We start from the raw sequence: 21820 nt of genomic DNA on the forward strand, positions 1-21820 counted from the left end.
TCTTTGCTTCTACAGCTTTCCGGCTGTAGAAATGCTGTCTCAGAGCTGTGTCTTGCTTAGGATTCCAGCGGTGTTATCCATTCTCCACATCTAGCTTCAGGATCATAAGTTTTCTGAGAACATGCTGCTGGGAGTTGCCTCCTCCATGTTGTCACCTCACAGACCACCTCCACCCCACTGATCACCGTGGGGTGACCCACTGTGGGGAGACAGACCTCCTTGCCACGTGCCACCTCCACAGGAGAGATGCAGGAATGGATGGACCAGTAGAGACCATTCACCCTGAAGGTGAGAGGATGTTTGTGTCGTATGAAAAGGAAATGTGTGCCCAGCCTTCCCTGGCTCATGTCCATAGGATTACAGCGAGGGGCCATGTGGTGAGTAGAGATGAACCTGGACTCCAGACTGAGGCTTGGACTTGAACCTGAGCTTGATGTACAGTCAAGTGTTGCACAAGAAAGATGAAGCAGTGGAGGAAACCTGGGCCTCTCCACTCCTGGGCTAAGACTCCGAGCTTCCTTCCTCCCCGCTCATCTAACAACGGCTCTGACTCTTCCTTTCCATTTCTGGGGTCCTGCACAAAGCGCTACCGTTGGCAATGCAGGGTGGACCTGGATAACCTGAACACTCGCCCAGACACCAGCACTTTTGTTTATTTTCCCAGGGTCTTCTCTTCAGATGTTGTGTTTCTCTTCTATGCTTCATCTTGTCCAGTCAGACTGTAAGCCCTTTCAGGGGTTTATGTATGCCAGTGGAACATTTCAGTGGGGTCCTACTGTAACTAATGTGTTGGTGTGATGAAAACCAGTTACTCTACATTCACAGATCCTCTAATAAATACATCTCAACACACCTGCTTGCTTCTGAGAAGCTTTCACAGCAGAGAAAATGCGGCATGTCTGGAAGGTAAATGAATCCAGAGTCTGGCATTCTAAGCCAGGAGCAAGGTCCAGTCATTTAGTTTTGCTTTAGGACCAGATCTGTTTACCATAACTCAGAGCTGCTGACATATTTTTGTTTCTCTTTGGCTTCACAAACTGATGAACAGTAACCTGCAAGCCCCTGTGAAGTAGAGGTGCAGAGTCGAATTATGAAGACAACCGAAGACCACTTAGCTTTAAAAAATGAAAGCGGCGTTATGAGGATTGTAACCAACCTTTAACTGAATGACTTAGTCGCACGAAAAGATACACGAGCTGTTGGACAATGAAAATGACATAAGCATGTAAACTCTGGGATTACAGCAGAGCATTAGCATGGCATAGCTGATTAGTAAACCAGGAGACATTATTCAAGCCGTCAGGTGCATTACCAGATTGGAAAGTTGCCTTTTTTCTGAGTTGTTGGTCACTGTCAGAGGCAGCAAATGACACCCAGTGGCCCAACAATTTGCCCTGGAATGGCAGGAGCTGTGATACAGAAATGGATGGAGTAGCATCTGCTCTGAAACAGCAAGAATTAGAGTCTGCTCTGAATTGGCAGGAACTACAGTACTGGGAAGAGAGGACAAAAGGGCAAGTCAGTGCACTACCCAGGGATATTGAGCAAGATGAATAAAGGGGCTGGAATGTACTTTCAGTGCTGCAGCACCAGACTAGGTGAACACATAACCTGATCCCGTTTAATGAAGCCTGTGATCCTCCACCTCCTTTGTGGAATGGGTGTCCCAGGGTCAGCGTGTGCCCGCACGAGCATGCACACATCCTTATCTTATCTAATTACTAGAAGTTTCAGATTAATTTCAGTGCAGCTGCTTGAAAGGGCTGTTATCAGCCAGGGCTTTGTGGTTTAACCTTGTTACCCTTTTGTTGTTAACCTTTCCGAATGGCAGCGAAGGAAAGGCTGAAATCCTGATGTGCAGGAGGAGCAGGGAGGGGGATGATGGGAACCGGCGACTCTGCACCCCCCCGGTTTTGTGCATTCAGCTCCACTTCGGGCTGTGTGACAGGACAGCTGGCTGCTTACCTCCACTGACAGGCACTGGTACCCAGCCACACAGAACAGCCCGTAACAGGGACACGTCTCCTGCCAACCTCTCCAGATCCTTTGATATTTCCGACAGCGCAGTAAAAGGACTCTGACTCTCACATTTTACCTTGCATCCCTCAGCTCCTCTAAGGCTGCCCTGCTTTGTTTCCATAGCTACACCCAATCGCATCTGGCTTCCTGTGAAATTGGATTTCAAAGCAAGACAAGCCTTCAAAGGAATTTGTCCATTTAACAGAATATCATTAGGAGAGAGCCTGTCTGCTGAACCTGGGACCTAAAATGATTAAGGTGGGGCTTTTATCATGTAAGGAGGCAGCTTTACATCTACAGCCCAAAGCTTGATGCCACAAAACAATGATGCAGTGGAAGTTGCCAGTCACTGCCAGACTCCCCCATCTCCTTCCCAGCTGACCATAAACTAAATTTGTAACCTATTCACACATTCAAAAATGAAAGTGGCAAGAAAAAAAGGAAAGGAAAAAAAGGTCATTTGCCTGGGAATCAGTCTGCCTGGCTCTATCTGCAGCTGCATGAAGTTGAGTGGAAGGCTTGGCTTGGTGCTAAGGCTTCGGGTAATAGCACCTATGTCTCCATGGCAGCTGAGGCTCTATGCCTCAGTATTCCTCAGTAAAATGGATTTAATAATAACAAAAGCTGCTGCACGGTCAACCTGGTCTTAACAAAATCTTCCTGTAGGGCCTGAGGGGAACATTGTAGGTGCCAGGTCCCATCTCCGGCTGCCAGGACCATGGGATGGATGTGTGGTTGGAGAGCATCCAGGGTGAAACAGTGCGAGCCTCCACACGTGATGCTACTTTAAATGATAACCTTAAGATCTGTAGCAAAAGACCAAAAATCACAACTGCAATACATCTCGGAAGTTGAACAGAAAAGATCTAGAGCTTTACTGATGCCATAAACCCTGCAACAGCAGGAAATTTGTTTGGTGAAATCCCCATATGCTCTTAAGCAGTGATCACACACACCCAAGGCAGCAAAGGAAGGCAAAACCACACAAAACACCTGCAAAACTAGTCACTGCTATCCTGACATGACAAAAAAATTTCTTCCAGACCCTAAATGTGATAAATCAGTTTAACTCTTGGGCAAGACTCACTGACCAGGTATCTTCTAGTTCACTCTTTACAATACTATGCTTTCAGATTATTGTGGGAGCTGCAGAAATGCAGAGAACATGTGAGATGACCCTTTTCTTTGCAGTTGCATGAACATTTCTTCCTCTGAGATTTGCATTGATCAGGTTTTATTGATCTTTCTGGCATATCTGAAGGCAGTTTCTTCCATCTAAGGGACCTAGTTCATTCCTTTATAAACTCATTTTTAAAGTTAGTCAGTCTCAGCAAGCAGCTGCTTTTATTTGTAGTCTGTAATGAACTGACTAGGATTTCTACACAGACGTGTTTAAATATTTATCCCTAAACTCCTCTAGGTGAGAACATGTATACAGATCCATCTACCGTACACATCCACCTACACGCGCTAGCGTTTCTTGCATACAATCAGAACCACTCAAATGTGTCAGGAGCCTCAGGCAGCTAACAGAGATTCACGTTTTGTTTCCATAGGAGACTCTCAATTTTCTAAATCCTGACTCATGAAACCCTACCTGACTAGGAGATGTAATGGGAAGACTACTGCCATGTATGTGCTTTCTAGCAAGGCAGTCTCCCGTCTGAGGCCCTCTGAACTGCAGCGACGTTTCCTGTGCTTTAAGACCTCTGCATCCGCTGAAGAGCAATTTCTTATACGTGTTGTCCTAAAATCAAGAACACGCTGCAGGGGTGCTGTCAATGTGGGTGAGCCCACGCAGCAGAGGACAAGGTAGATGGGGAAGGACAGAAACTCAGTGAACTTAACTCAGAGCAGGAAACCTGTAAGGTCTGGGTTGGTAATGTCAGATGTGAAACCTGCCTCCAGGTTGTTCTGAAATTACACGTGTGCAGAGCACAGCCAAGTGACATACCAGAAGTGGTGGTGTGTTTCTTTTCCCAGATCTGGAGAGCAATTGAGCCTCCCTAAGCAGGAGAGAAAACACACTGTCTTCCCTTCTTTGTGACTAAACCCCAAATGGCAGCTGCCACTTCAGCATTACCACGCGGAGAAGCTCAATACACAGAAAACAGTGCAACATTACTTTCCTGGTAAATCAGCTGCATACACTAAACATGTTCATGGTCACAGTATCTTCACTTCTCCTTTAAAGCCATTCCTTCTTGACAAGTGTTATTTATATGTGAGTTATTGAGGTGGCGTCTCCATGCACAAAAGTGCGCATTCCGACCAAAAACTGCCAAAAGAAGTTTGCAGGTGATTTGGGGGGTTTCCCTTTCAAACCACTGTCTACAGTGGAGACAACGCACTAGATTTGCAGGCGCACACCCCAAACTAAAAAACACAAAGCACGGTGCTTCCTCTTATACCTGTTCTTTACCTGATTTGTATCAATCAACTAAAAGCTTAACAGAGTCTTTTCCCTCGTTTCACCCACTTGTCTCTAAAAGTGGGTCACAAAGCATGTTAGCAGCTGATAGCATATGGAGGAGCATCTCTCTCATATATTTCCATCATTCCTGTCCTGTATCTGAGCCTTTGCCAGTATAGCTCTTATATCACATGTGTGCGATAAGCCTGAAACACCCAGATTGCCTTGACTGAACCAAGCAAGAAGCTTGGGGCAAATCTGGAATCTGCTCCAGTTTTCCGTTATCCAAGGCCTGTTGCCAAACAACTAAACCTTTATTCCATCCAGGTGATATATCCAGAGAGCTGTAAGAATCTGATTCTGCAATTATTTGGAAATATAATCAGCCTCATGACATGGCATTAGCCCACTGAAGCCAGTGGGACTGTAGTGAAGTGTTTGTGTATCTCAGCCTTTGTGCACTTTTTTTTTCTCCTTTTACCCTACAGATTTTGTTTTGCCACCTTGTGATAATTTCTGTGGCAGGCTGGCATGGCCAGAGCAGGAGGATAGCAAAGCAGCAAGAGAAGCAGTTTTAGGGGGCCTCCTTGGAGATTTCAGAGTGGCCCTGATACGCCTTAGCACACAGCCCTGGCTCTCTGCTGTCAGGAGCTGCGTTGTGCCCCTGCTGAAAGCAGCAAGCGCTAACTTTTGTGAAGCTTTGTGGTTTTATATTTGCGGCCAACACAGCCGGATCGTATCCTTTTTTGCCACCTCCAACATTTGCTATGTTGGGAAAATATAATTAAATATCACATGCCAGGCATAAAATACCAGAAAAGTAAAAGTGACAAGCATGTTTAGAATAACCTTTTCTATGTGCTATAATAGTAAATACTTGTTTAATACCAGGACATTGCAAAGTAAGGACTGGATCCTGTACACTTAACCTATGGGAAATATTAAACTGGTCTTTGGAATCATTGATGAGCTTCAGATAAAGAATGCTGTCTTCAGATTTGTCAATATTAAGCCTAAAATTCAGGAATGCAAGAATGAAAAATAATAGTGGTATCCTCATAGTCAGCTTGTGCTAATTCATTTATATAGGAGAGGGGCAGATGCAGGGCTGTGGGTTAATCTAATGCAATGCCATTTTTGTTTTGTAGAGCACAGTTTGCATTTATTGCTTGTCATAAAGCAAGTTAAAGTGCGCAACCCTGTTATTTCTCTGGGCAAGACATAGAAATATGAATGGCTATTACAATCTAGCCCCCTTCCTACGCAGGATGCAGGAAGAGGGGAAGTTTTATTGCAGAACAGCCAAGTACCATTCTCTTCCCCTGTGCATTAGAGGAGGGAGCCTGTCTTTGCCTGGAACAACTCCAATCCCCAACTCCTGTTGAGCTAGGAATGGGCTCAGGAGGTTAAATCAATAGCCACCCAGCTTTACAGAGCTCCTGGGTCTGCTCTGCCAGCAGGTGTGCTGAGTTGTGTGATAATCAAGGAGATGCACGCCTAAGTGCCACCTGATTAAAATGCTAACGCAGAGCACAGGTTCAGCTGTGCTTTTGCTGGGACAGGGTCAGGTATTTTTGCAGTTTGTTGGCTGGAGCTCTGGTTCTCAGGAGCATGGAGGTGCTCAGTATCCAGGGGAGCTGGGCATCCTGGCTGCCTGCGAGGAGGTAGGTTGAGCTGGCTGGGGCTGGAGGAGGAGGAGGCATCTAAGGGGAGCCCAGCAGTTCCTCCTACCTTTTTTGGGGTGTCCCCGCCCTCCCTGCTTCTTTTGTCCCTGCCCCTGAGGGACAGGAGCAGTAGCAGCAGGTTTGAGTCTTGTGGAAAGGAGGTGGCAGGTATCATGATCCCAGAGGAGATTCAGAGGCTCCTGGAAGGTAACCATGAACTCCTCCTTGCTCCCTTTCTGCTTCATGGGGGAAATCTGTTGTGGTTGCAGGGGAAGAACCCGAAAAGCTTTTTGCACCTCGCTGTGCTGAGCCTGAGAGGGGAGTGGAAGGACTGAGGGACCTAATTCTTCTCTAAGGCTGATGGTTTCAGGGTCTTCAGGTTATATATATCTTCCCTGTCTCTAACCCCAGCGAGAGTGTAGGGGATGTGGCTGCCTGTCTTGGTGTGTTTGGGGCTGTCCTTGCATTGCTTGGGAGCTGGCAAGTGGGTCCATGCCTGTGTCAGGGGTGGGGAAGATCTCTGGTGGCTCCAGACTCTGCGTAAGGGGAAGAGAGTGCACGCAAGATCGATGGGTGTCTTCTGGTACGGTCAAAAGATGTCCCCTCTGAGTGCTTTCAGTTAAGGTATTGAGTGGCTCCACTGGTGAGCATCACTAGGGTGAGACGAGGGAGTGGGTACAAAGGGTAGAAGAAGCTCGTGTGCTGCAGTGAGCCCTCAGCAGGATTTGTTGTGGCTGTGATAGCGGTGTCTCCCAGCTTTAGATGTTGTGCAAGTGGTGTATGTCGTGCTGGGGGTGCAGTGAGCAAGCTCGCTCCGTGGGAGTGCATCCTCGAGAAAGCTTCAACCCCATTGAAAATGGAGGTAGAGCACGGCTGGCTTTAAGACCCTCTTCTGCTTGATAATTTGAATGTGACCTCCCAAGGTCTCAGCATCGGAGTGAATGAGCTGTGCTGAGAGCTGATGGTATTTACTTCTGTGTGTGTAAGATGGCAGGTGGGAGGCTTCTGAAGTTGTTTTTCCTGGATTTCTTCAAAAAAACTTGAACTGTTACACCTCTATTCATTGAAGTGGTGGGTCAGCCAAGCAGAAACCATGCTAAAGTCTTCTATCAAAATACGCTTCACAAACATAAACGAGTTCTGTACGGACCCTTGCAACCGTTGCTGACCCCGTGGTGTCGTAGGCAAAGGCTTGGTGAGAGAAGCGCCGTGCAGGAGCGACCACGTTATAACCTGCCCGTAAATAACGCTTCAGCCGCAGCGTTGCAAAGGGGGGCGATGGCGTTGGCCCATTGCCGAACGATACGTGCACGCGTTACCGACGCATCCTGCTGTCGCAGGTGGGGGTGGGTGGTGGGGAAGGTGTCGTTAGCATCTTGCCGCTCGGAGCGGTTGCGTTTGGGGCTGGCCCTGGTTGCTGCAAGGCTTTGTGACCTTTTTTTTGTTTCCTGTTGCGATGGCTCCTGGCGGCACGGAGCGCTCGTCCCTTCCCCTCCGAGACGAGGGAGAACTTCCAGCCCTGGGATCTGTCAATCTAAGCGAGAGAGTGTGCAGCCTCCGAGCCTGTCAAAGCTCTCTTCCAAATGCTTTGTGTCTTCCCCCAGATGTAGGTGTAAATTTTCTCCTCTGTTTTTTAATCATGGGGGCTTCAGTGAAGTTCACCCTTTCAGGTTTTTGATGTGCAGCACTTTATTGTTCAGCGCTGACACTTTTGTAAACAACTCATTTCTGCACCTGCCACCTTCCTTTAACTTAGATTATTTTCTTGTTAGCTGACTGTTTTTAATTGAAGGCTTCAGATCTCCTTCTAAAGCACAGCCTTTATTTGCTGACAGGTATAGCAGGCTATGAATGGAGATTAATTGCATGTCACATACCTCTGTATCAAACTTGCTGTGTCTTAACAATCTATACGGTTTTGAGGCCTTCCAGTGGCTGAGGAGGTTTCTGGCTATGCAGGCTGGAAATGAAGGAAATGAAGGAGTTTATGCTATTACAGTGTTTGCAAACTGTGTTGCCGTAAGAATTCTTGCATTTAAAATAAAAATTACAAATGGAGGAGGAAACATGTACTGAAGTACAAGCAATAACGTTTGCTTCCTTATATTAAAGTTTGGTCCATAGTGCAGGACTGTTTACATGATGCACAAAAGCAGGTAGTCAATGGCTTGCTCGTAACAGTTATGTTATTATCACAAAAGACCTCTCTGAGGTTGCAGTGGTTGAAAGCTAACACGATATGGCTATTTTCTCTACGTTGCAATCCTGCAACACTTAGAAGGCTTATTATTTTCTGTTTATGAGTAGATGTGGTTGCAACAATTATATTACTTTAAGTTCCACCTTGCAAATAAGCAATCAAGTTTCATTAACGCTATGTTGTCAGTTAACTGCACAGAGTTTCACTTTTGGTTCAGTCAGGTCCCTCTTGAAACTACTTTTGCTTAAGGGTATTTCATGTTTGTTTAGCACAAATTTCTTCTGAAGGCTGAAACAGTGGTTCTAAAAAAGTGATATATCCCTGACAAACACAGGGCTTCTTTTTTTGTTAGTAGAAACAGAGGCAGTCTGATTATCTTCCCTTTGCCTGCCTTGCTTGATCCTCTTCATTTCAGATGGTAGGTCTGGAAAGCCATTTTCTTGCTGAAGTTTGAGCAATGGGAAGGACAGAGCAGGTGCTGCACTGGGAGCCCGTGACTGCACCTGCACAGCCTAACAAAGCTGGTAGCTGCTAATTGCAAGGCAAGCAGCCCCAATGCTGTTTTAAAAATAAACAATAAAATGCTCTGTTTTGTGAGGGCTAATAAGGCACAGTCAGCATTGACGTAGCATGGCGAGTAGCTCCAGAATTTAAATATCAGGGAATTTGGAGTTGAGACTTGGAAGCTGAAAATTTGGGAAGCTGTTCTCAGTTCCCCTGTTGCCCATTGCATAGGGGAGAAGTCCTGTTCAGTCCATTGCAGGAGGATGGATGAAGATTGCTTCAGTTCTCAAGGTTTTCTCTGACTCAGCCCCCCAAAAGCAGGAAGGCTTGTCTGAAAAATGTTGTTTCACAATTAAACCATCCTTTCTTGAGCTTGCAGAAAAGTCGAGAAACACTGTGTGCAATAGTTCATGGCTTTATTTTGACAAGTGGGACAGGGGATGATAAAACTAGCCTTCCAAATCCCTGGCTGTCTTGGGATGCATCCTGGAAATATTAATGCAGTCTCAGGGAAGCTCAAGGTATCTGCACTCTCTGTGTTGATAGGTGTCCTAAACTTTTTTTAAACTAATTTTTCCCAGCCAGCTGGGGTGATAAACTGCAGGAGGGATTGTGTGAAGCATCAAATAAGTGTTGGAGCAGACTGGTTGGCTCAGCATTATCTTGCATAGCTAAAATGTTGTGATTCTGTGGGACTAGTCCCTCTGGGGATGGAGTGTATGATTTCTGTTGGCGGCCTTCTGATGGCAGAGGAGTAGAAAAGAGCAAAAATAAAGTGAATGTGTCTGTGTGTGCATGGAGAGAATACACATGGCATCTTAATACCTTTCAGCTCTGCTCATTGAGTGCTGATTAACTCCTAGAATATAGTGCTGCCATTAAAAGGTTATTTACTACCTGGACTTCAGTGGTTGTGACATAATTCTTATGATGCTGTGCATCTCCTCCAGGATTAAAGTGGATAACTGCAATTGCCTCTAGAAACTCCCCTGAAACACTTGATGAAATCTCAACTATTTCCCCCCCCCCTTACCTTTTTAGCTGCAGGAAATGAAAAGGAGAGTCCTGTAAACTTTCAGAGTGGATCGCAGAGAGCAATCTATAAACATCAAGAATATAATGTTACTGACAAGCAGTAAAACTAACATTAGGGTGATTTACTCTAGAGCTGCTTACATATTGCTCTTCCTGATCCACTTTGAGAGTTTATGGTTAGGCTTTCTTTTTCATTTCCTGGTGCTATAAACATAGTGGCTGGCTCTGAAAGGGGCTCTGCCTGGTTTGCAGAAGTGACCCTAGTTCTACTATAACTTATCCAGCAGCTGATCTGTGCTGACATCCCAGTAAGTAAATACCATATTAGAGCTAATCGCATACTCATGGAGCTAATCTGCGCTTAAAAATGACAGAGGGATGCAACTGATATTTGCACAAGTTCTGGGAGCCGTTTGTTTTTCTTGCTTGTTCTCTTTCACTGTGGAAATACAGCCTGTACGTAGTTTCTCTTGCTGACCCATTTCTACTGTGCTGGTTTTATGCTGGTTTGTATATAATAAATTGTTGCCTTAGCCTCATCTGTTCTTAAGCAGTAAGCACCTCAGAGCAAGAAATATCCTTTCTGCTTAGATGTATGTACTTGGGTACTTTCTACATAATTTGTAAGTGATGTAAGCCTTGGCATCATTAGGCCCATCATAAGCTAGTACTGTATCTTGGATGTACAATTAAAATGGCATAGGGATGTCCTGAACATGAAACTTGGCTTAAGAATTACAGGATCGGTCTGGGATTTAAAAAGCTCCACTCAGCTGCTCTGGCAAAGCCTTTGTGTTATCCCAGGCAGGCCACCTAGGGCTAAATTACTAGCAGTGAATTGATATTAATAGGCATTTTGGCCTTACACCTCTGTGCTCCTGGAGTTCCCACAGCTGCTACTGGATGTGGGTGTGGGTTTGAGAGTGATGCTGTGAATTGGTGTTACTGCCCATCTGTGGAGATGTGGCAACTGTGCATCCCCATGTCACAGGGGCCGTTCTAGGATGCTTCGATATCCCAGTGCTGTGTTCAGGCTCTAAGCTCTGTTTCTCAGCTGCAAAGTGGTAGCTGCAGGTATGAGGCATAGCTGGCTCGGACCTGCTTCTTGTGGGTCAGGAGCCCTCCTCGTAGGAGGAAAGGCAGGGAGGCAGAAGAAGGAGATCATGAGGACCTGGAGGAGTCTGCATTTGGCTGAAATGTGCTTATTTGTGAGCGCTCCCATGCAAACTGGTGCTTTCAGCTGAATAAATTCAGAAGGGAGAACTGGACTGTTATGGAGACAAGTGTTATGATCTGGATTCACTCCTCCTTCCCAGGCTGCTGTGAGGACAGTCCAGTCCTGCCCCTCTGTCACTCTGAAGAGGAGGTGGGAAGAGGGTCCTGTTCCTGGGGCATGCCCAAGCATCAGCCTTGTTCCATTCCGTGTCCTTCCTTATGCTCTTCATTTGAAAGAGCTCCTTTTTTTCTTTCTTTTTTTTTTTTTTTCCTCCCCCCAAGCTCTAAGCCTGTCTTGAACACGTCATAAGCAGGCAACAAAAAGAAATGAGGGCTCATGATTTTAACAGAAAAAGGTATTAATTTCTCTTGTGGCATTTTGATCTTGAGATGTGCTTGCAGGTGGAGGAGCTGTTTTTAAGGAGCTGTGCAGATTCCTGGGGTGTGCTAAACAGTGCTGGCTGTTGTACTGGCAGCTGAAGCAGAAGGAGCTGAAAGTCTTGCAAGCAGGATATTAAACTGACATTAGTGTCACAGTATGGGGTGTGAGTTAAAGGTTGGAGAGGCCTGTGGATGTACAAGACCATAGCTTTGAAGCCAATCTTTCTCTGCTAGGGGAAACTAGCAGTAATGCCGCCAAAGTACAAGGATGATATTCTCCTATACAGAGCAGGTGTGATCGGAACTGTTTTGTTTTCTATGAGTTTTTTTTTGCTGTTTCTGTAAAGAGCATAAATATTTATGCAAATAGAAGACACTTAATCCTATTATCTTCCAGTTCAGGTTAAATTTCTGCATATAGATGTGGTTTCCAGGTGAGAGAATACTGTATTTACTTTTGTCTAGCTGTCTCTGTTGAGCAAGCACAGGGTGTAGTATTTCAGCTATAACCTTGCAGGAGAACCCATGTTGTGATACAAGTGCATGTAGGCTAGTGCACAACCAACCTGTTTTTCAGTGCTTGTCCTTCACAAAGATCATCCTTGTGAAAACTGCAGGTTAGGGTTTCCTTGAAGTGTCAGTGGATATCTTGCACTGGCCTTTTAGAAATGCTTTGGATCCTCTTCTGAATGGGATAACCACTTCTTCTGTGTCCTTAATGCCAAAAACCTTTCACAGCAGCAGATTTTTAGGGTTTGGGGCAGCAAAGAGGCAGGTGGAATTGCACTTGGTCCTATGGACTTATCCATGTTTCACTTCACCTTCCTCTTCCTTTCTTCTACTTGGTGGTTTCTTTGCAGTTGCTTATTTGCCTTATACTATTGCAAGTAGAGAGAAGCTCTGTAATCGCATGCAATATTTAGATCCTCTTTTATCCGCAATCACTTCAATGCTTAACTTCTCCAAATGAAGTCTTCAGACTGACTTGCATCTCTAGATCAGACTCATACAGTGCCTCGAGGGCTTCCCAGTGCACAGCCGGGTCTAGGTTTTTTAGCCAAGAACAGGTTTCTCTGCCTGTGAGTTTTAACCTGTCATTCTCTCTTTCCCAGATGCTGAATGCTACCTGGCGGATGGGCTGCAGAATGAAAACTTGAGTGCTAAAGCAAGGGAACAGAGGGATGCAATTCTCTTTGACTTCCAGCAAGTCAAAGCCAGGTTTGTGTTGTCTGCATTACTTTCTAATGGAATTGCTTCAGAATAGTGTCATGCCTTGGGGTACCACATGCTGTATTTTAGCTGAACAACTGGCCCATGCTTTGAAAGTTAATGGACATTAAGGGCTTGGTATAATGTGAGAGTGCACTGCACACTGGTTTGTACGCTCTCCTATTTAACCAGTTTTACGGTTGTCTGCAAAGTTGTCATTATTTGTGTTTGGAATTTGTTTTGCGTTTCAAAGTAAAAAAATTATGCCTTGGGTGTGTCTGTACAGCTCTTTGCATGTGGGTCTCTGATCCTGTCCTGTTCTCCCTTGTGCTAGAGAGCATTTTGTGGAAAAAATCCATCACTTGATACTTAGGCTTGTGGGTAAATCAATACAGTGAGCAAAGATTCATGCTTCTGGCTTGCTGCTGAAAGTATCTATTTCACAAGTGGCTCCTGAACTTAAATATGTGTTGCCTGGACTTTGATATAGTAAAAAGGAACGAAGAGGACTTCTTGAGTTAAAATTCAGGTCTGATCCGGGTTCCAAAATCTCATGTCCTCAGGACTGTTTGAAGTCCTGCATGAGAACATGAGCTGCATCATTTGGATGAGTGAAGCAAACAACAGTTGTTCTGTTGTGCTAGGGGAAAATCAAGGAACATAAACAGAAAGCAGGTTGCTGGAGGCTTAAATAAAACTTTCAGCCTCAGCTGCATTATATTTTTGGCTCGAAATGTGATCCAGAGCTTGCTGTTAATGCTCTAGTTATAAGATATGAGTTGTGTCACTTGATGTTAAGACCTGACATAAAACTCAGGGTGGCTGACTGATCTAAGCATCCAGTTTAAATAAAACTGCTGTCGAGTCCCTGAGAAGTGGAGAATTTTATCCTTCGGAAGGGCACAGCCAGACTCTATTCCCTGCAGTCCCACTGAAGAACTTTGCAAGATGCCCTGCTGTATCTTAATCGATCTTTCCTGCTGGCTAATTAAGCATCAGTTTTACTCAGCAACTCGGGACTGTGTAATTATCAGCCTGGGTTGCCCTGAATAATTGAAACAAGCTGAATGCAGAAGATGGAAGCCTTTGGAAAATGGGGCTGTAGCATATCTAATGGAAGAACAGTGTATGTGTGTAGCGGTGTCCTGTAATACTGCAGAAGAAAGGCCTTGATAGCACAATTATAACAGGTTGGTGTGGTTTCTCTGAAAAATTCATACTCATTGTCAGATATTGATCTTGGATAGGAAGAGTTAAGTAAGCAGAAGTCTGAACCTGAAGTATTCAGACATCAAGTCAAGCTTTTTTCCAACTGTCCCAAGAGCATGCAGCTTTAAAAGTGACAACTCTTTATCTTCATATAGTGCAACTCTGTGTCTGTTTTTAACGAACTAAAACCAAATAGCATGGAACCTGATAAATGTGTGAGGCAGCTGGCAAGCTTGGAAATACTGGATTGTTCTTGCTTCCTGAAGTATGTGGTCTGTCTTCATGTGTTGTTAGAGTTGTGAATGGTGCTTGAGCAGTGGGGAAAGATGCTGCTATGGCCATTGTCCTGTGGACCTCTGGCTTCCCAGAGGTTGTGTGTGGTTTTGGTGACCTGCTGGAGAAGGAGCAACCTTTAGGGTCCTGGGCCAAATGCTGATGCTGTGATGCAGAACTTGGCCTTGGCTCTTTCTCAGCCTAAGAATACAATTTGGATAAAGCTTTTACAACAAAGTCATCTCAAAAAATCAGGAGATTTGGTGAAGCAGCCTTTGCCTCAGGAGGAGGAGGGGTGATGCGCAAATTCCTCCTGCATGCTCAAGTTAAGATGTGGGCCTCAGTCATGCTGCTTATTGAAATAAATTGCAGGTACTTCTGGAGGGGAAAGTGAAACCCTTGAGCAAAGTCTACAGGCACTGCTGATTTCCTACTTCTGTTTTATTGCTCGGTGGCACTTGGAAAGGGTGAGAAGAACAGAGTATACAAACGTCCTTGCTCTGACCTGAGCCATTAAGGCAATGATTTGTGGTGGGAGATTACTGTAACGATGACTGTATCCTTTTATTTGAAAGGATCTGAGCGGGTCTTGCTCTTGGGGATGGAGGCGCGGGTCTGTCTCTTCAGGGAGCTTCCTGTGGCTTTTGCGGCGGGTGTTCAGGAAATCATCCGCCGTCGTCTTCAGGAAGCGCCTGCCTTCCCCCGCGCAGCCCCACTCTCTGCCTTCCACCTCCGCGGGGTGAAACACAACACGCCGTCTAGGGTTTCGTTATTTGGGTTCATAATGGACCGAAGTAAACGGCTTGACTACTGGGGAGAGACACATGTGTCTCTGGAAGGGAAGAGCTTCATCCAGTATGATTATCCTGAGCTGGTCTCAATAACTGTTCCTGTAACTTGGCCGTCAGGTCTTTATTTCGCTGCTCTCCCCATGGCCTCATAACGTTCCCCCACCAGGAGGTTCACTGATGACTATAATGTGAACAAGTGGTTGGGCTTTATGTCTCCATGTGCTACCTAGAAGGATATATTGTTCCCGTCTCGCCGCAAGAAGTGCGGTAGGTAGGGAGCGGATTGTGTTTGCAGGTTATAATTTTTTCCAAGGCAGGCTGGGGTGTTTTTGCTCGAGGAGCCATGTCAGAGGCGTTGCAGGCGGTGGCTGTGGGGAGGCTGTCACCGTACAGCTGAGTTATGAGTCCCTGTACTGTTTTACTTTCAGAATTCATTTGGTTATTTAAAGTGCACTGTTGTGTTGAAACAGTTCTCTCTTTTTCTTTCTCCTTTTTCCCCCTCCCTACTAACTCAGATCCTGTTCCACTTTCTAATATCTTATATGTAAATCCTGCCTTGGCAATTTTTTTCCTAATCATCTCTTTGATTTTGTTGATAATCTCTTTTTAAAATTGCTTTCCCTTACTGCTTTGCATGGCATCCAAGAAAACAAGCCACAGAACGCAACTGGAGCCTTGGTCCCCAGGAATTATCTATGTGATGAGGGTCCCACAACACGGTAACATGTACAGTTACCTGTGTCCTAACCATCAGCTGAGGACTCTGCTGTAGTTCTGAACAGAAAAAACAAAGTGTTTGTAATGGATAAAACTTGCTTAAAAAGCAGCTTTGGTTTGGGGGGAGGATGTGGTGCTGGGGCAGAATTTTGCTTGTCTTCCAGAAACCCCAAAGGTTGTCAGTTGCTTCTGTTTTAGGTCTGTTGATGCCGAGGGTTGTTTCAAGTTGTTCCTTGGGAACGTTGCTGCTGTTTCTTGTGTCCTAACAAAGCCGGCTGCAGAGCTAGCAGCAGATGTCCGACACCTGGGATGAATCGGATACACGACTCCGCTCAGGAACACAAGCCCATTCTTGTCCTTTGGCAAGAGCAGTAACCAAAAAAAAAAAGTCTTCTTGCTGTTAAATGACCTCACCTCAGCATTTCGACATTTCTAGAGCAGTTACAATGGCAGGGGGTGAGATGGGGAGAATGGGATTTATTTAAAAATATGGAGATAAATAGTTCCTCCATCTCCTTGGAGTCAGCTAGTCATTTAAACTCCCTGTTGGAAGGCAAGTTTGCATTGATGGAAACAAATTCTTAGTAATTTTTTTTTTCCCTGAGGTGAAATGTAATAGGGCTAAAAGGAGAGCAAGGCAGACCTGTTGTATATCAAAGCAGAAATGAAGAGAAAGGGGCTTAATTAATGTTGAGTTTCTCGCATACACCCACTAGGAAATCCAAAATAGACACTGAAACTCTACTTTCAATTTGCTCTGCTGTGACAAAAACAACAGCGTGAACCTGAGGCCCAATCCTGCTGCTCATAACTAATAGACAGGACCGTTTCCTGACATTCCTACCAGCAGCAGGAGCTCCAGCGTTGACCAGGCTCTTCACCTCTGGATAACAAGTCCCAAACCTCATTTTACTGCCTTGTTGTCTAACCCACCTTAAAGTTTATGGCAATATTCCCAACACTAATACTGTGCTCCCAGTGAGGAAGAGTCTGCACGTGGTCTTTTAACTCTGCAATGAAACTTCTCGTGTGTCAGACATCTCCAGGTGATGTCCTGGCTTTCTAAGGAGAGCCTGCAGAAGCCAAGGTCTTTCCCAGACCTCCACACTTGCCGAATTGCCACGCTGGTACCTCCGTGCAGCGTACAAAAATGCAAGAGTGCTGTGGCTGGCAGTGTGTTTGGATTCCCAGCCTGGACAGCAGACGTGTGCTCCTTGCCTGGTTGAGTGGTTTAGGTCTCTAATGTAAGCCTGGGGCGAGGTTTAAATGTCTAATCGTGTAGTGAAACGCCATCGCTGTCCTGCATCTTCAACCAGAGGCTGGGCTCTGCCACCGTGAGCCTTGTTTGTAACACTGATGCTCAGGAAAATAAATACAGCCTCCGAGCTCAGACCTCGCTCGCCCTTGGTGCAGAGATGCAGAATACAGAGGGGGTCCAAGATGCTCCCAGTGCCTGGGTATATGTTTCCATGCTCTGTTTCAGTCTGAGCTGCAGAAAGACTTGGTTTTGGGGAGCAAACTTAGGTTAACACCGTCACCTAGTTCCTGCTGGGTGCTTTGCCACATCTGGCCCGACAGCATTACTGTCAATAAGAAATTCTGCATTTGCTGCTGGAACTGAAACAGGGTGGTTTGACCCCAAACGGAAGCGTAAGGGTAAAGACAATGCAGCGACTGCCTCCGCTTTGGGCGTCCTCGGGGCTGTGCTACAAATCTCTGCAAGCTGTTATGGCACGTGGTTCGTGCATGCTGTCACCAGCCAGTAAGCTACTGGTTTTATTGGTTTACAGTTGTAGGTGAACTGTAGATACTTCAACATCAGGGGAACTTCGCCTAATTATCGGGTTGAACTTGATCCTTTCTGTGGCAAGGTATTACAGCAGGATTGTAAAAGATTCACTAATGGAAATACATCCAAAATTTTGTCTAAAACGGTGTGTTTGGCCTGTTTTAATAAACTTCTAACCATATTAACTACATGTATTACTTCAATTTTCAACCTTATTTTAAACTTAAGATTGAAATGCAAGAAAATGCAATTTCAGGGTAATTTTGCTTCATTAGTGTAAATGCACTGCCTGTAATTCCTACCAATATTAAACTCATTATGCTGAATAACGTGTGATACCAAGATAAAAAGGAATTTAAGAATGACCTGATGGGCAGATAATTGAGTTCATCACATTAATGCTAGGGCTGGACTATAGCCTCACCACATTGTCCTTAATTAGGCAAAGTGCTGTTCTCCTCCTTCATGTTCTTCAGAGAGCTGAAATTTATTTGCCTAGCAAGGAAACGATCTTGCTGAGCAGGATTTCATTCACACGTACTTTAGCCATTAAATACAGATTTGTTCTGCAAAAAAGAAAAGCAAGCCCCTGTCACATCAGAATTACTTAGCGGGTTTTGGATTTGCATTTTCTATCCTAAAAATGAGTAGGTTTTTTCCCTTTGTGCAGGGGGGAGATGTGGTCCTGCTCAGGGCGGGTGGGGGCACTGGCCTGGGGACATGTAAGTGTGCACTGCACCAGCTGGTGTTAATGGAGATCTAAAGCCTCTCACCACCCTGCACCAGTACATCTGCGCCTGGGTGTGTGTGAGCACAGGCATTCCTTTAGTTTTCAACAGTCAAGTTTAATACTGACCGTGGTGATTATTTCTTTTTAAAGTCTGGTAAAGTTTCTGTTAGGATGTTCCCAATTTATTCTGTAATCTCAGTAGGGGATTTTTTTTTTCCTGCTTTTGGGGAGTGCTGAGGAAGGAATTCTCCTGTATTAATATATGGTGTGGCAGGGGCACAAATTCAACTCAGCTGTTATCATATTCTACCTGCTTTTATACCTGGGGTGAATGTAGCCATTCACTCTGCCAGTAATGCAGTTTGGTGCCTTCTGGGTTAGACTCCTTTCAGTAATTTGCATCATTTTCCATTCCAGCTGATAAAATTACCCCTGTTTCCCCATCCATTTCCTTGTGAATGCATTGTTAATCTGAAACCTGAGGACTGTAAATGATTGAAATTGTGTAACCAGAGTCTTTGCATAGCTGCTGCTGCTGCTTCTGTAACGTTTAACTGAGAAATGCATTTGAAGTGGTTTGTAACTGACTTTGCTAATGGTGAGCTCCCCAATCCCATTTTCATCTTTTTTCTACTGCTTGAAATCTTGTACAGCATTGATTTTTTAAAAAATTTTTTTTGCAAACATTAAAAACCAACAAATACTGTGCACCAAACAAATTAGACTGTCTTGAAATATCTAATTTAATAACATCTGTGGTGATATTAGTGTTCTTAATTGGACAGGAAAATACAGGAAATCTGATTGAAACCTGACTTTATTTTATAGTTCCTGCTGAAATTGAGTCTGAGAGGAAAGTGGGGTTTAGACTTTTATAGACTTCAGAGCTGCAAAGAGACCATTATAACCATCAAGTTTGACCCCCTGCATAATATAGACTGTAAGATGTCAGACAACAATTTTTACTTCTAGCCCCAAATGGATCTGGTTTGACTCCTTCAGCTCTGGGATTTGCTGCGAGCAGTGGATGTTGGTTAGCAAACTCAAGTTGTGGATGGGAGGAGGGGGTGTGCTGATCGCGTATTTTACTGGATTTCTGTGCATTGATGGGATTTGTGACACCCCCACTCCCCCGTGCAACAGAGGACTAGAGGCCTGGGGTAGATCTGCTGCTTGAGTTTTGTGTAAAGGTTGGAAATGTAGGAGTAAAACCAAATTATCTTGGTGCTCCAAGAAAACACGAGTCCTGTGCTCACACCAAAGGGTAAATCTAGACCTAGTGTGGCAGGAATAATACTGACCTGGGGGAAATTTCATCCTCGAGTATTCCAGGGTTTAATCTGCCCTTCCTTTTGGAACAAGAAGGGATATTTCTGGGTTTCCCTGGTTTAAACACTGCTGCTGAGGTGATAGGAGTGTTGAAGTAACTTCTTTGTTAGTTGTCCTGTGTCTGCAAGGAATGGACTCCTGCTTGGTCAGGCCCGGCAGCATCGCTGTCTTCAGGTGACTGCTTTTGAGTAAAAGAGCTATGAAAAGCAAACTCTACTCCTCTGAAGGTGAATCCATCCTACAGTGCAGCTAGGAAGGGTAGGATTTGGAGAACTTATTTTCAAACCTCACAAGGGCTGAACTGATGCTCTTGGGGTTGCCTCCAATCTTGCTTCTACTATAAACCAGTGGAAGTATAAGATCTGTGGTCAAGGTCCTGGTGTGTCCTGGAAGCATCTTTCACTTCTGAAGAGCAAGTCCTGGCTCTGGTCCTTACAGACCGTTAGTTCTGGGTCAAGACCATAAGGATAGTTGGATCCTGTAGGGAACAAGGCTTTCTGGCAAACCTGCCTGCTCTGCAACTCAATTTCCCTTTCCAATATTACAACAGCATTTCTTCTACTCTTTCTGATGATAATTCACCCTTTGAGGTCTGCTTACACAGTTGAGTTGCAATTTTGATTGGGCCTGGCTGGAGACGCTGCTACCAGGAGGCTGCTGAATGAGAACTGGGGTCTGTATGTTTTTCAGGAGCAGAGAACATAAACATTTCCAGAAAAGCGAGCCCCTCTGATGTTTGCTTGTTGAGTGCGTAACCCCAAAGGCTATACGATCATGAGAAACAGTTTGTGTTTTGAACAGAATAAATCTGTGGCTTCTTCCTGTCTGGCCCGAAATAGGCACCAATGAGGTGAGAGGTGGGCAGCTCGTCATGAACCACGCGGGGGAAATACTTATAGGATGTCTTTTGTTAGAGTATTGGCAGTGCAACACTCGTTCTTTGGCTTTGTAATGGAAATCTGATATTTTTGGGTTAGTTCCTCACTTTACATGTTGCATTAAAAATCTCAATAGTTTCCTTTGTGAGCTCGTTTTGCTGAAGCTAGTTAATCATTTAAAAAGTTTTCCCCATCTCCCTCCACTTAAGGTCTGATGTAAATTGGACCTTCCTGTTCAGCTGAAAACTCTTTGCCTTAACTGGCTCTCTTCTTGGGGTATTCCACCCACAGCTGGTGGAGAGGAGCTTTTTTAATCAAGTGCTTAAAAGGAACAGTTAAGACATGACCAAATATATTGCCTATTCCCAAACTTTCTGGTTAGGAAAATGAATGAGAAGCTTTTACTCTTGGTGTTTGTGAGATCTAAAAATTGTTTATTAAGGATGAAAATGTCAAACTGATCCCAAGGCAAATAACCTCCAAAATAAAGATCCAGTTGAATAAGTATTAGGCCTCTGATTTCTAATTTATACTGTCTGGCTCAAGGGGGGATGCGTATGGAGCAGTTACAATTTTTTTTTTAATTATTTGCTGTGAAAAATTATTGGACTATAACTTTGAGGGTAAACTTCCTGCAAAGCTAAAGAATAAAATGTTGTGGAACTGCCTGTTACCCACAGATTGGGCATGTTAAAGGTGTAAGATGCTTATCAGGTAATACTGTCTTAACTGGGAACAAAAATCAGAATTGGCCTCGAGCTCTGTACTTCGGAGAATGGCCCAAGATGGCTAACCTGCTTCTCCTAGCTGAGTTCCTCATCCTCTGATGCCCAGAAATATGCTTTATTCTTGATCCATAAGTGTGCATGTGACTTAGGGCTATAGATATATTTGAACTAGCCCTATTTGCTACCTAGGTTGTTGCAACAAAAATGGGTGTTTTGCTCAAATAGTTGCATTTCTTGGGTAATGCAGGAACAAAAAAAGAATATTCTGGCCACCTCTAAAAACTGTGAAAATGTAACTGGTGATTAACTAAGGCTGAAGTTACCTGCAGGAAGGGGTGGGGGAAACAGATGCTGAAAGTCGTCTTTCCCCCCAACCTCTCTTAGACCTGTACAAAACATCAGGGGGAAAGACAGAAATCCTATAAGTGCACATACTGAAAATACTGTGGCATCGTATGTGGGTGCGTTTTAAGCTCTCAAGATAAGTAATTTATTCAAGATTTTTATGCAGTCAGTGGCAGACGAAGGAATTGGATCATTACTCTTTCATCTTCCATAAGAACAAGACCATCTTCCCCCCAGTCCCGATTAAATTTTAAACTTTCATTCTCTGCTTAAGCCTTTCCAGAGTGAAAATGATCAAAGCATGAGATTAAAGACACATCCCGATCTGATGAGATTAGAATTTTTGACTGTTTCCTTATGCTTAAAAAAAAAAAAAAAAAGCAAAACATCT

The 21820-nt window shown here is 44.6% G+C and overlaps 1 protein-coding gene across 1 annotated transcript in view; it reads left to right on the forward strand.

Annotated features, from left to right (window-relative positions):
- The first annotated feature begins 6231 nt into the window (after positions 1–6231).
- Positions 6232–21820, forward strand: part of SKAP1 (src kinase associated phosphoprotein 1) — a 155084-nt gene continuing 139495 nt past the window's right edge. The window contains exons 1-2 of the mRNA XM_010585673.1: positions 6232–6303; positions 12544–12649. Coding sequence (XP_010583975.1) covers positions 6270–6303; positions 12544–12649 — 140 coding nt within the window. The 5' untranslated portion in view covers positions 6232–6269. The remainder of the gene's footprint in view (positions 6304–12543; positions 12650–21820) is intronic.

The sequence above is a fragment of the Haliaeetus leucocephalus genome, unplaced genomic scaffold, assembly GCF_000737465.1.
Source record: "Haliaeetus leucocephalus isolate CR32 unplaced genomic scaffold, Haliaeetus_leucocephalus-4.0 Scaffold110, whole genome shotgun sequence".
Taxonomy (NCBI): Eukaryota; Metazoa; Chordata; class Aves; order Accipitriformes; family Accipitridae; genus Haliaeetus; species Haliaeetus leucocephalus.